Source organism: Telopea speciosissima, chromosome 10 (genome assembly GCF_018873765.1).
Source record: "Telopea speciosissima isolate NSW1024214 ecotype Mountain lineage chromosome 10, Tspe_v1, whole genome shotgun sequence".
NCBI classification, from domain to species: domain Eukaryota; kingdom Viridiplantae; phylum Streptophyta; class Magnoliopsida; order Proteales; family Proteaceae; genus Telopea; species Telopea speciosissima.
In genome coordinates, this window is record NC_057925.1 from 45,658,267 (window position 1) to 45,671,656 (window position 13,390).

A 13,390-nucleotide genomic window follows, 5' to 3' on the forward strand; every position below is an offset into this window, starting at 1 on the left:
GCCCATCTAAACCTGTCATTTTGCATGCGATTGAAATGCATGCTAGACAATGACAACATTTGAAAATAACATAATAGTAAAAACACTTGCAAATTATTATGAAAACATTTTTCTACCACCAACTTAAGAGAACCTTTGGGAGCAATAAGACAAAGGGAAATCAAAAGAAAATTACATATTCTAAATACACCTATAGAGGTGTCATTTAGACATTCTCATTTATAAAATATAAAAATATAGCCTTTGTCACCATCAGCTTCTTATTCAAAACTCTCTAAAGGTGTGTTAAAGGCAATGGAAATGCCTTGATTGTTGATTTGTGAGTGGAAGCTTAGCTAGTTTGTCCACTTATGGATTGAAAATAGTTGACTCTTTACTAACTACTAGTAAAATGACAAAAAAAAAAAGGGTTGTTAGGGTCAATCAAGGCTAGCCCTGTCCAATCAGGGTCAATCAAGGCAGGGTTGGGCGTGGACTGAGATATCCTAGCCTACCTCAAGCTGGGTTGGGTCTGGGTTTGGTTAAGGGGACCTGAAGTTGGTCTAGGTTTTAAAAAACCCAGTCCATACCTACCCAGTTACGCCCCTAACTAAAGCATTCAGAGTTTGTTTGATAGTCTACAAAATTTTATCACATGACAAATAGACCAAATTTTATCACATGACAAATCTAAGTGTTCAGTAGACTGTCTGTAGTCTAGATATGCCACTTGTCATGTTTCAAACTCAAATTCAACTACATGACGTCTATGTATTGGAATTGATTTTCAAAGCACTATTTTGCCACCTGATAAACTTCATATGGGCTGAAATTTGATATGTGAACAAGTGAGCTATGGGTCAACCTGTGCATAAAATTTGGAACATGCCATATAGTAGATTTTTTTTGAGCAACCAGATATACTTTACCTTTAAGTATTATTTTGGTAAAGGACAATTTTTATAGGAAAACCCCCTTCATGGTCTAGTGTGGATATACACATTTTAGTAGTCACCTAATTTTACCACATGACAAAATGATGTGGCTATTTCAATTGTTAAATAGGCAATACATGATGGATCTGGATAGGCCATTGTCAAATATCATTTTTAAATTTAGAGAAAAAGAACTCTGTCTAGGAGTGAGTGCCCTCCGCCCAGACACAGAGGGGAGAAAATGATCATCCCACCCCATGAAAGACGAAAATGTCGCTCGAACAGATGCTTTCCGCTTGCGCTCTCATTGGCCCTAGCACTGGTGCAGGGACCATGCTCTGGGCCTTAAATTTAATATCATACTCCCCTATGTAATGGCATCCGTCCTCATGTATATCCATGCACATGTATGGTACTTTGACCACTGAAGTGCACTCTATTGTCAAAGCTTTATTTTTGTACTTAGAAAAACTGGTGGCGTTTAAACTTGATATGTGAACAGATGACCTAGACATCTACTTGTCATTAAAATTTGGACCTCATACAACATGCCAAGCGATAGACATTTTTGGTAATCTAAAATCTATTCATTTGAATGTGAAAGACACACAACTACTGGGTTACAAAGATCCACTAGCCACGGAGTGGAAAGCGGTCACACAGTCGTACATTCTATCATCTAGGAGAGGGTTTGCTACAACGCCAGAGTGCAGCTTTCCACTAATGAAGGAGAAGGAAATCGAATTGTCCAATAAGGGTCAGATTTTAATGAGAATATGCGGAGTCCATAAGTGGGATATGAGAGGGTGTGTACAGGAGGAATCTACACATTGACATCATGGCAATGTTTTTCCCATAATTATATAACCCCACTAACAATTCAAAAACAAAAAGTAACCAAAAGAACCTAGGGATCAACCATTCTCTGATACCATCCAAGTATTCTTGAATCCAACTCCTACCTCCTCCCCATAGGTGAAACAACACTTACTAAAAAAAGACTTGAACTGCAATCAATTCAGTTCAACAAGAGAACACAGAATTCTCATTGTTCTGGTGCAACCTAGGAAGGGCTTGGTAAGGCTGGGTATATCGCCCGTGTACAGTAAGCTAGCGGCTACCATGTTTATCTCTCTTCTCCACCTTTGAAATGACCCCTACCTCTCCTTTATGGTGCCCCATCTTGCACCCGCTAGCTTGCCACAGGTGGGCGGTGAGCCTATCCCTCTCTCAATTATTATATGTAATTGTATATATATAGTCAGACCGGGGCTCAACCTGAGGCCTCAACCGAAGCCCAACCCCTACCAATGGTTATCCTGAAAAAAGTATCATCCGTAGAGAGCCCACATATTCAATGTAGGAGAGAGGAAAAAAACTCATGTGAGAGTGAAATTGCACATTGGCACCATGGAAAAGTTTTTCCCTAAAATAATTACATAGACAACAAACCTAAGGAAAGAAAACTTTATAGGAAATCTGGCAACCGTTTCCCCCCTATAAAAAATAAATGGGATCATCTCCAAACCAAAAAAATTAATGGGCATGATACCAAATTTATAAAAACTTTTTCTAGTAACATTCACTATAACATTTGAAAGTTGCAACGGAAATATCATTTACAAGTTGACCACTAGTGAACATTTTTTTTTTTGTAAGAAAAGGTCTATATATTAACGCATGACCAATGTAAGGTATCCGAATTACATAATTCCGATAACCAAGGAGTGAAATTGGGCCAAGATGTCTGGCACGCTACAGACAAGGCTCTCCAGGCCAGGGAGTCAGCCAGACAGCCACGTTGTTAATCTCCCTGAAAATATGGTGAAAAAGATAAGAAGTAAAGGAAGACGAGAGATCCCTAATATCCTAGACAGTGTTGATGATCCCCAACGCGGGGGATTGTTGCTGGCCAGTGAGACAAAGCATAAGATCCCGGTTGTCATTCTCCACCTACAAAACATCTATCTTTTCCGTAATACAGTGCAACAAATCTGCTCTAACAGCTAGAGCCTCACTCAGAATAATAGAATGCTTAGGAATAGGGTCAGACACAGCAAAAACCACCAGACCGTTGAAGTCTCTAAGAACAAAGCCCACACCCCCTTTGTTACCTGCTATAGAAGCATCAACATTCAACTTAAAAGCTAGATGACCAGGAGGAGTCCAGGGATGAATGGGCGAGGGCACTCCATGTTCAGGAACGGAATCTGAGTGATGGTAGGAAAGAGATCGGAATTCCTTAAACTCCATTTCGGCCTGCCTACTCACTTTAATAGGATTCAGATGTTTACCACCAAAAAGAGCATCATTACGCGCCTTCCACAAAGACCAACAAATCTGCGCTGCAAGGCCAAAGGTCTCATGGCCAAGACGCTTGTTAGAAGAAATCAAAGAGCTCCAACCTTGGATAGCTTTGAAGATTTGGGGCTCGATGGTTGGGGGGCTGAAAAAAAGAGTTGAAGCAAACCACACTGCTCGAGCGAAGATGCACTCCAATAGAATGTGATCCATATTTTCCAACATGCCATAGCGACTGCAATGGGGGTCCACTAGCACGTTCCTCCTCGAAAGCTCTTCCATTGAAGCCAAACCATTAGAACAAGCCCTCCACAAGAAATTTCTAACGTTAGGTTGAACCTTACACGCCCAAACTCCTTTCCAAACCTCATTAGGGATGCTGCGCCTATTACCTTGAGTTGAAGACGATGGCCTCTTAAGACTCCTCAAGTCTTGTTGATTACAAATTAGGTAATACGCTGATTTAATAGAGTAATAGCCATTTTTCGTAGCCCCCAGACCTGGACATCCGGGCGGGGAAAAATACTCAAATTGATAGACTTGATTACAGCCACATCCTTGGGGTGAAACAAGTTCAGCAGAACCTCCTCCCTCCAAATCTGGTTTTGAGAATCAATACGCTCGGATACAAAGTACCTTATTGCTCCTTGAAGAGAAGGAACTCAAGCCTAAAGCTTGGAGAAGAAGGAATCCAGTTATCCTCCCAGATCCGAATTGCCTCCCCTGTACTCACAATCCACAGAAGACCATCTACAAGAACTTTCTGACCTTACAGGATACTATGCCATGCCCATGAAGGATTAGACCCAGTGGGAGCCTGAAGGAAGTCACAATGAGGAAAATAGATTTGCTTCATAATTCCTACCCAGTTTGACTCAGGCGAACTCCACAATCTCCAAACAAGTTTCCCAAACAAAGCTCGATTATGAATTGATGGATCTCTAAATCCCAACCCTCCTTTTGCTTTGGATCTGCACATTCTCTCCCACAAAATCCAATAGATCTTGTCTTCCCCCCCCCCCCTTGTCTCCCCAGAAAAAATGAGTAGCTGCCTTCCTGATTTTAGTATGATGGGCAGCCGACAGTTTGAAATGAGAGGAAGCATAATTGTTCATGGTCAGAGCAACCGATTTCAGCATCTTTTTCCCCGCATAAGAGAGAAGCTTTTGCTTCAAGCCTTACATCTTACTTCTAGTCTTCTCATTGATCTCTCTGAATAAATCGAGCTTAGAAGCTCCAAACTCTGCAGGAAGGCCAAGGTATTTCTTAGGGGGATCACCATAGGGGATCTTTAGAATCCTAGAAAACCATCTCTTAAAACGGGGGCAGTGTTGGGGCTGAAGAAAAGAGTGGATTTCTGTAGATTGATTTGTTGGCCACTAGCTTTACAGTAAAGCTCCAAACATGTCTTAAGATTTTGAATCTCTTGTAAGGTAACTTCTAAAAATAGGAGAGTGTCATCAGCAAAAAATAGATGAGATATCAGGGAGGACCTATTTCGCACATTCATTCCGTGAATGAGCCCTTCTGATTCGGCTTGGAGAAGGATAGAGCTAAAAGCTTGGGCGCACAACACGAATTGGGCCAGAGAAAGAGGGCCTCCTTGTCGAATACCTCTCGTGGGGGTAAGAGAGCCCCTGACAGCTCCATTGATGAGAAATTCATAAGAGACCGAAGAGATACAAGACATAATCATGTCCACCCATCTCTTGCAAAAGCCAAGGCGAAAGAGGATACACTCAACAAAAGGTCATTCGAGCCGATTGTAAGCTTTTTTCATATCTAGCTTCAAAGCAATAAATTTCTTCTTCCCTTTCTTCTTGTGGTTGATATAGTGAAATGCTTCGTAAGCCAGAAGAATGTAGTCAGAGATAAGACGCCCAGGGATAAAAACTGATTGCCCAGGGGAGATAATGCTATCAAGAATATCTCTGAGACGAGTAGCCATAATTTTATAGATGATCTTGGTTGCCACATTGCACATACTAATCGGCTTGAACTGATCCATTGTTTTTGGTTGGTCCACTTTTGGAATGAGACATACTAGAGTAGCATTAGAGGACCTAGGCATCACACCAGTGGAAAAAAATTCAAGCACAAAGTTGCATATGCCTGTGCTAGCAAGGTCCCAAAATCGCTGATAAAAGGCAGGAGGAAGGCCGTCAGGCCCAGGGGACTTGAGGGGATACATTGCAAATAGAGTTTCTTTGATTTCTTTGCAAGTAGCGGTCTTACACAGATTTTCATTTTCCAAAGGATCCACTCTAGGCACAATACCTTGAGACACAATGTTGAGGGCATCTGAATCAACTCCTTCACTGGAAAAGATAGAACCATATTGGTCTAAAATTTCCTTAAAAATGGCATTCTCCTCGTGGACCCGCTGACCAGATAGGAGACGAAGCTTGAGAATCCTATTGCGGTTGCACCTCTGTAAGGTTGTGGCATGGAAAAAACTGGTATTACGGTCCCCACTAGTAAACCATTGAATTCTCGATTTGTTAAGCCAAAGAATCTCTTCCCTTTGTAGTTCAATCTCCAAAGTGAACATTTTCAGCATAGTCCATCTTGAAGGAATAACAAAATTTACCAAAAAGAGGACAAATGCCTGCCGAATGTCAAAGGTAAGACCTTTTTTCCTTAAGCTCCATTTTCTTCAACAAAATATCAATATATAGTAATAATTTTTAGGGAAAAGGTTATTTGAGCCAATTGTGGAGGGTATAGTACTAGCCCCCTCTCTCTCAACGGTAAGTCATCACTATTCTCCATAGGATAGTGGTGACATACTAATTTGGTGTTTTATTTTATGTCATTTTGTTTATCAAGGGTACATTATTGTTGTTTTATCTAGAATAGTGAGGATATTGAATTGGTTTATAATTTGAAGTCTTGTTAGAGACTTTTTAAGTTGTAATATAACCGCTTATGATTGGTTTCCCATCCAAAATATTAGTCATGTTATGCTTCATTTATTTTTGGTCATTTTTAGATTTTATTCATTTTTATTATCTAACAATACTATCTGAGACTGGGTATAGGTGGTTCATTTATTTTTATTTTTTTGATAAATTAAAAAAGGGAAGTAGTTTTCTGCATGGGAGTGTGGCCTATGCTAGCACTCCCATGTGTCTGTCTCTCTCCTCAAAACAAGGGGACAGAGGTGTCTTTTCAAATGGGGAGGAGAGAGATAGACTCATGGGAGTGCTGGCATAGGCCACACTCCCGGACAGAGAACTTTCTCCCATAAAAAAAATATATAACATTAAAGTAACGATAAAATATTATTTACATGACCATTAGCCCAGATACCCTTTTGGTAGTGTTTGTTTAGATAGCAAGTTGATTAAACATAAAAATAACCTAGTTGTCCCCATAAATACAAAAACAAAATGTTTGTGAGAGAGAGTGTAAGAGTTTTTTTTTGTTAAAGATCAGCAATGAGTGTATTAGAATAAAAGAATCAAGGTACAATGAGTGGCTGAAGAGGTCCTTAAAGAAAGCCCAGCGACCCAAGAGATCCTAGCAATCTTACAAAAATCACATTACTTGAATCTATAGTGAGGGCACTCAAGCGCTTCCCAACATACAATATGAGTAATGAAGCTAGGGGGGGCATTCCATACAGCGGTGGTTTTCCTCTTCGCTGCAAAGTTTGCAAGAGCGTCTGCAGCCGAGTTAGCTTCTCTGAAGCAATGCAAGACTCGCCACTGGAAGGAGTCAAGGAATGATTTTGCCGACCACCACTCCTGCATGAGATACCAAGGAAATTTGCAAGAAAGAATGATCGTGACTGCTGCTTCCGAGTCGCTTTCTATCCACAGGTTCTCAGGCTTATGAATACAAGCTTGCTTTATGCCAATGAAGAATGCTCCCATTTCAGCCATGTAATTTGATCCTACTCCCTGGAAAACCGCAAAGCAGCTCAGCACAGCTCCATTATGGTCACGGAAGATGCCTCCTGCACCCATAGATCCTGGGAAAGTGAGTTCCATATGTTTTGTGATGTCAAAGTGTCTTTGATCATATCTTGCAGCTCTTGGGATGCATTCCAGACCTGCATGCTAGTTCAGCCAAAATTAATACCAAACTGTACTACTTTTAGAAGTCCCCTAGCTTGCTTCAGCCTCTATATAATTACATGTCAAAATAATGTTAAGTTCTATAAATCAAAAGTCCCATTGTACAAAAGATCAATAGCTCATCTCGATCTGTTTAAACATCTGTTGAAGTATCCTGCACAGATCAAAACAGTTTCTGTTAGATGAATAATGATTGAGGTGGGACAAAGGATAGATACATTACCATTTTCATTGTCGGGTTGAGTCATAGTCTGCAAGGGACTAGGGAAAACTGTAACTCAGCAATCCATCGATTAATGCTATCAAGAATAAGTCTTGGATTGGGGTTCGATCCCCTCATTGCTACATGATTTCTGTGTTTCCAAATGAAGTAGGATGATATTGCAATAACACACAGACCCATCCTATCGGTGGTCCATTTGGTTGGTTTTAATTTGCTTTATTTACTTGTTTTCTGTTTCGTCTTTTGGGTTAACATCTCCTTGTTTCATGTGAAAAATTAACCATCTTCGGTCCTTATGGTGCTGATTTTCCTTAAATTAACTTGTCTTTATTCCTGCTCTTAAATCACATGTTTGACATTTAAGGGTTTTACTCTCCTTATTAGTTTACGTCTTTCAACTTTTGGGTTGATGTGCAGTGTATTAGAATTTGGTGAGATTTTCTCATTTTTAGTGTTTTTCTGAATTTCTTTTCATCTAACCATGTGCCATAATTTTTTGATTTTTAGAAAATTTTTATCATCTTATGAAAGTTCTTCGCAATTAGAAGACCGATTTTTACCGAATTGATTGGGGTTTCTTAACTTATTTTCTTGTTCGCAAATTGATACATACCCATACTCTTGATTTAGACCATTTTAATTTGGATAAACTTTTCTGAAAAAGAAAATAAAATTTTGTGGGTCCTAGACCAAGATCTAGGTGGCGACTCTTTATTACTTTCCTCCCCAAAAGCTGACCAAACATGACCCCTCCCTCCACCACGAGAAAGAAGTAGGACCAAAGAAACCCATTGTTCCCCCATAGTGGTGACTCCCAAAAATCCCTTGTCCTCACAGTCCTACGATTAATTTGGTAAATTTTACTGAGAAATGATATCTCCAAGTAAAAATACGAAAAAATGGATGAATGTTTCAAGGACCATTCAGAAAAGCTATTAAAATTTAAAACAACCCAAATATTTTTTATTTAGCAAAGTATATGGACCCAAATTTTATGGATAGATTGCTCCCGGGATCCCTACCTACATGTCTAAGTGCTAGCCCAAATGAAGTTTGCCACGAAGCAAAACAAAGCTAGGGATTACAATGGGGGCGCATGCACGTATATGAACGGCTGAGAAAATACATGAATGCATGAATATAAATGACACAGTATTTGTTTGAATTTAATCCTGAAATTTAACATGTGGTTAATCTAAATCTTGGAATCTCTATCCAACAGATCGAATTGTTTACATCATCCCGATACATGGCTAAAAATAGTGGATCATTCTGATAAACTTTTCCTAGTTTTGTTTTGCCATTTGTGAGTTTGCATTGAAACTCTTGATTCTACATGACCCAATCAATTCGATCAAAGCACTCACCATCTATTTTCATTGTTCAACTCATTGAAAATACTAAAACACCATTGTTGAAAAAATATTTGAACAAATAACATGAGAAAAGCCTAAAATCTGCCCTACCTATCTATCCAATGGATGTAAGGAAAAAAACATTTTGTATCTCCTCGAGTCAAGAATTGGGGCCTCACAATCACTTGCTAATATGCATCTCTCACGGATTTCTTCGTTCATGATTCGATATTCTGGTGTCCTAGGCATAGAAGAACCACAACAATCCATCTCGAACTCGGTGGTTAAACTGGAACTTGGAAGTCTACTCGTGGATCATTTGGGCTCCGTCCAATCTTAGTGGCAGATATTTGATCTGTTGTGGAAAAATTTGGCCTATTTAGAGGAGGGGGGGGGGGCTCGAGAGAGAGGTTTGCACTTCTAACACTTAATCATCAAGCAGGTTTAGGAAGTCTTTCACAGAACTTTAAAAATAACTAAAGGGGATCCAACTATTCTTTAAATTGGGGGAGGGGAGGGGGATTAGTCATTTCGACCTCTTATTGCCTCCATCCCACATTTCGTGCAGCATAAAACCTTTTTGACACATAGAAGAATGATATATTCATTTGGATGGAGTTTTCCTTCGGCCACAATGAATCACCACGGCGGGTTCAGATAAGCGTGAGGTATCAAATGGGTGTTTTGGAAAATATATTAAAACCCTATAGGTGTAACCCTAGGATAAGGCAATGAACGTTCCAACCCCGTGAAGGAAAACTTTGTCCCATTCATTTTGATTGTACGACAGATGGTGACTCCTTGATAGGCCTACTTTGGAACAGTCCAAGAGATCTTAAAAGCAAATTTGACTTTTCAGACAACAATTTATAAATTTTCAGATCAAACAATAAATTAATCTATAACAACTAAATGATAGTGTGGGCAACAACTCCAATTAACTCAATCTCCAACTGATGAACTACCAACAGTTATAGCAGATACCCCAGGATGGCTTCCAGAATCCTTGGTTTGGTTGTAAGGTGCTGGAAACACCCCACATATATTTGTAATAAAAACATGTGTTAAAAATTGCAGTTGAAAAGGTTGGGAGCAGAATCAGGCTGGGTCTTGAGACCTATATAAGCAGTTCATGTTTCAGTCTCATGCCAAAGGACAGTAGACTAATATATCAAGAATATGAGTACTTGAAAGCTTTTGCTTTTAAGGAGGCAATCTTGTAAGCAAAACAGACGGATGATTTGAAGGTCATAACTCATAACTGAGGAAGATGCAAGTGAGATTGTTGAAGCAATCTGTAAGTAAGACTCAGGAACTCTTTGAGGAGCTTCAGTTAAGGACCGCAGGAAATGTAGTTGGATATACTATATGTTACAACTTAAGAGATACAAGGGGCAAAGAAGTAGGATTGAAAGCACTTTTAATCACATAGGCAATCCTGTAGGACCAATTGCAGCCATGGATTTCAGAGTACCTCTGCTATGGAACTGGTTGAGGCCAATTGTTACTGATCTGATTACAAGGTACAGAAGCAACAAGTTTATATAACTTCAATAGGAGAAAGATCCAATCAATTAATTACTAAAAATTGAGGAAGCATTGGACATTAGATGATTCATCCCCAAAAAGCCTGCTGGGGAGAAAGAGAAGGGGGGGGGGGGGGAGGAAAGGATAGAGAGCAGCAAAGCATTAAACATCTAAAGGTCAAACCATCCATTGGGCTGATTAACCACACAAGCTCAGAAACACGGACATAGGAATTGGCTAAAACAACAGTGACCAAGCAGCTCAATTTAAAGTATATGAGAGCTTTGGCAGGTATAAAAGTCTGAATCTTGGTTTTCTACTCCAATGCCACTGAAGATCATAAATGATGCAGGAGCACACCACCACCAGCAATATTTCCTTCCACCCAACCTTCTCATCATCCATTAGTGGGACTGGTTCAAAATCCAGATCATGTACCAAACGCAATCCCTAAGTTAGAAAATAAATATCTTAATCATCAAAGCATTATCATCATTTTGATTTGGGGATGATGCGATGAAGCCCACCCATGAAGGGTCTCAACTGCTCAGGAATGATAACAGAGCCATCTTCTTGCTGAAAATTCTCCAGTAAACAGACAATCATCCGAGGGACAGCACATGCGGTTGCGTTCAGTGTGTGCACAAATTGTGGTGGTGCAAGGCTAGCCTTACCCTTCTTAGGATTGGTTGACGAGTCAGATGGACGGAATCTTATACCCAACCGCCGGCTTTGATAATCAGTACAGTTTGATGCACTTGATATCTGTGAACAACAGATGGGGAGGAATTAGAAAATTTTCAAACTATAGTATAAAAAATTGTCATTAAGACTGGCCCGGTAGGCAATGTTAAAGCCACGTGTGAACATGTACACTGTAAAAACCATAGCCCTTTCTTGGATTGCCAACCCCAGACCAAATTGACATCATCCAATCAGTGCCTACAATTTAACATACCTCGCCATACCGTCCAAGACCTGGCATCCATGCCTCGACATCAAATTTGCGATAAGCAGGTGCACCCAAATCACCGGATGCCATATCCAATATCCTGAAAGAAAAGCAAAGATTAGAAAACGAGTATAGAAATTAAAAAAATAATAATAATAGAATCGTGATAATGTTCACAATGGTTAGTGAACTTTGTAAACTTAACCAAGTGTCAACCTATGTGATATCTCAAACATTGGGTGAGTCCATGTTATAAAGGATCCAAAGGTCAAACTTCAATCCAAACTGAACATTAATGCACCAATAGTGCGCAAAAGTTGAGGAAAATTACAATGATGCCACTAATATCCACCATACATATTAGCAATCAGTGGCATTTTTTAAATGGTATAACCATGAACCACTTTCTGACCCCTAGTATATACTCATTGGACTGAAACTTGAATAATGAGTCGGATGCGAGATCCTCTATAACATGGACTCACCCATGGATACAATTATTAACAACGAACCGATTAGTGAGCTTTACTAAGTTCACTGACCTTTCTATTTTAATAATAATAAGTAGAAAATGATAAAAACTAAAATGGAACTCCTTTCTTACTTGAAATGAATTCCTAGTGATGAGAACAGATCTTCTTCAATTCTAATGAGCTCATCATGGTAGGTATCACTATCCTCTGGTCGACACAAGATGAACATTTCCACCTTGCTGAACTGATGGACTCGATAAAGGCCCCTGCTCGATATTTCCATAACATCAGAAATCATTAAATGAATATGCGACATCAGCAAAGTTCTATATAATGTAAGAATAGAGAAAGCTGATTAGAATGACTCTTTAACCGCTTCCCTGTTGGGTGGCTGTGGACAGTATGGGTGATGAGAAGTTGGGCTCCTCTATGCTGGTTGATGAGGTAGAGTGTAGAGGCACAAGTGTTGATAATGGCTGATGATGGTGAGACCCATAGGATGCCTGGTCAGTCATTCTTAAGTTAAATTGCATACTTCCAAGGAGAAGCCAGCAATCACCAATCAGCATTGCCAGCCCAAAGAGGCAACCTATTCAGGTCATCTTACATTTTTAGGAAGGGATGGTATCATTGACCCAGGTTCTGGAGGTTTAACGGATGGTTTGGATTGGCAAGACTTCTCAGTTTAGCATCCCAGAAAGAGAGGATATGTCAAGAGTATCACAATAGTGGGGGAGGGGACCCGTGGGTGGTAGGCGGTGGAGATCTACCCGGAAGTCTGAATCTGGCCAACAAAGCCGCCCAAAAAGCCTTTCAACACAGGAGTTGCAGAGTTCCGGAGTCTAATTTGTTTGTTTGTCAGCATTACTTTGGTGTAGGTGTGGGGATCTAGTTGTTTAGAGCATATGGTTAAGATTTGTTTTTTGGTTCGTCATCATGCAGGGAGGGGTTTGGCTGCTCGATTTTTCACCCTGGTTGTGGACTGGTTAACTAGGTGCCTTCTGTTTTCTTTCTTTTCCTCATTCTACTGCCTTTATCTCCTTTTATTTTTCCCTATAGAGTTTCTTTTGCTGTTGCTGATCGAGAGCAGGAAAATAGAGAAAACTGAACTAGTGTGGATAAGACCACAAGGAAATCTTATCAGTTGCATTCCCATCAAAACTCGTGGATCGTTTACAAAATTAACGAAGCTACAGATACCATGTGCAGCAATAATTTAAAGCAAACCTCATAGAGATATTTACATCATAAAGTACAGTAACAAAGAGTACTGAGAGAATAAATAATTTGAAACAAGACACATGTAGAGTACGACTAACAGATCTATTCACCTTGTCGCTGTGCCAGCAGCACCAGCCTCAGTACGGAAGCAATGAGAATAAGCAACATACTTCAAAGGTAAGGTCAAATCAGCTAGGATGGAATCCATATGAATTCCCCCCACAGGAATTTCTGCAGTCCCAATGAGACATTGGTCACTATCTTTGATAGAATAAACCTGTTGGAGTCGAGAAACACCATTAATAGCTCTATTATAGAGATGCAGAAAACAATAGAAACAGA

The 13,390-nt window shown here is 39.9% G+C and overlaps 1 protein-coding gene across 2 annotated transcripts in view; it reads right to left on the bottom strand.

Moving 5' to 3' along the window:
- Positions 1–10,860: 10,860 nt before the first annotated feature.
- The window catches only part of LOC122642842 (serine--tRNA ligase, chloroplastic/mitochondrial), a 34,385-nt gene continuing 31,855 nt past the window's right edge, over positions 10,861–13,390 (bottom strand). For both annotated transcript variants that reach the window (XM_043836444.1, XM_043836445.1), the window contains 4 exons: positions 13,159–13,325; positions 11,959–12,093; positions 11,361–11,454; positions 10,861–11,167 (listed from right to left, as the gene is read on the bottom strand). In XM_043836444.1, the coding sequence (XP_043692379.1) occupies positions 10,895–11,167; positions 11,361–11,454; positions 11,959–12,093; positions 13,159–13,325 (669 nt within the window). In that variant the 3' untranslated portion in view covers positions 10,861–10,894. The remainder of the gene's footprint in view (positions 11,168–11,360; positions 11,455–11,958; positions 12,094–13,158; positions 13,326–13,390) is intronic.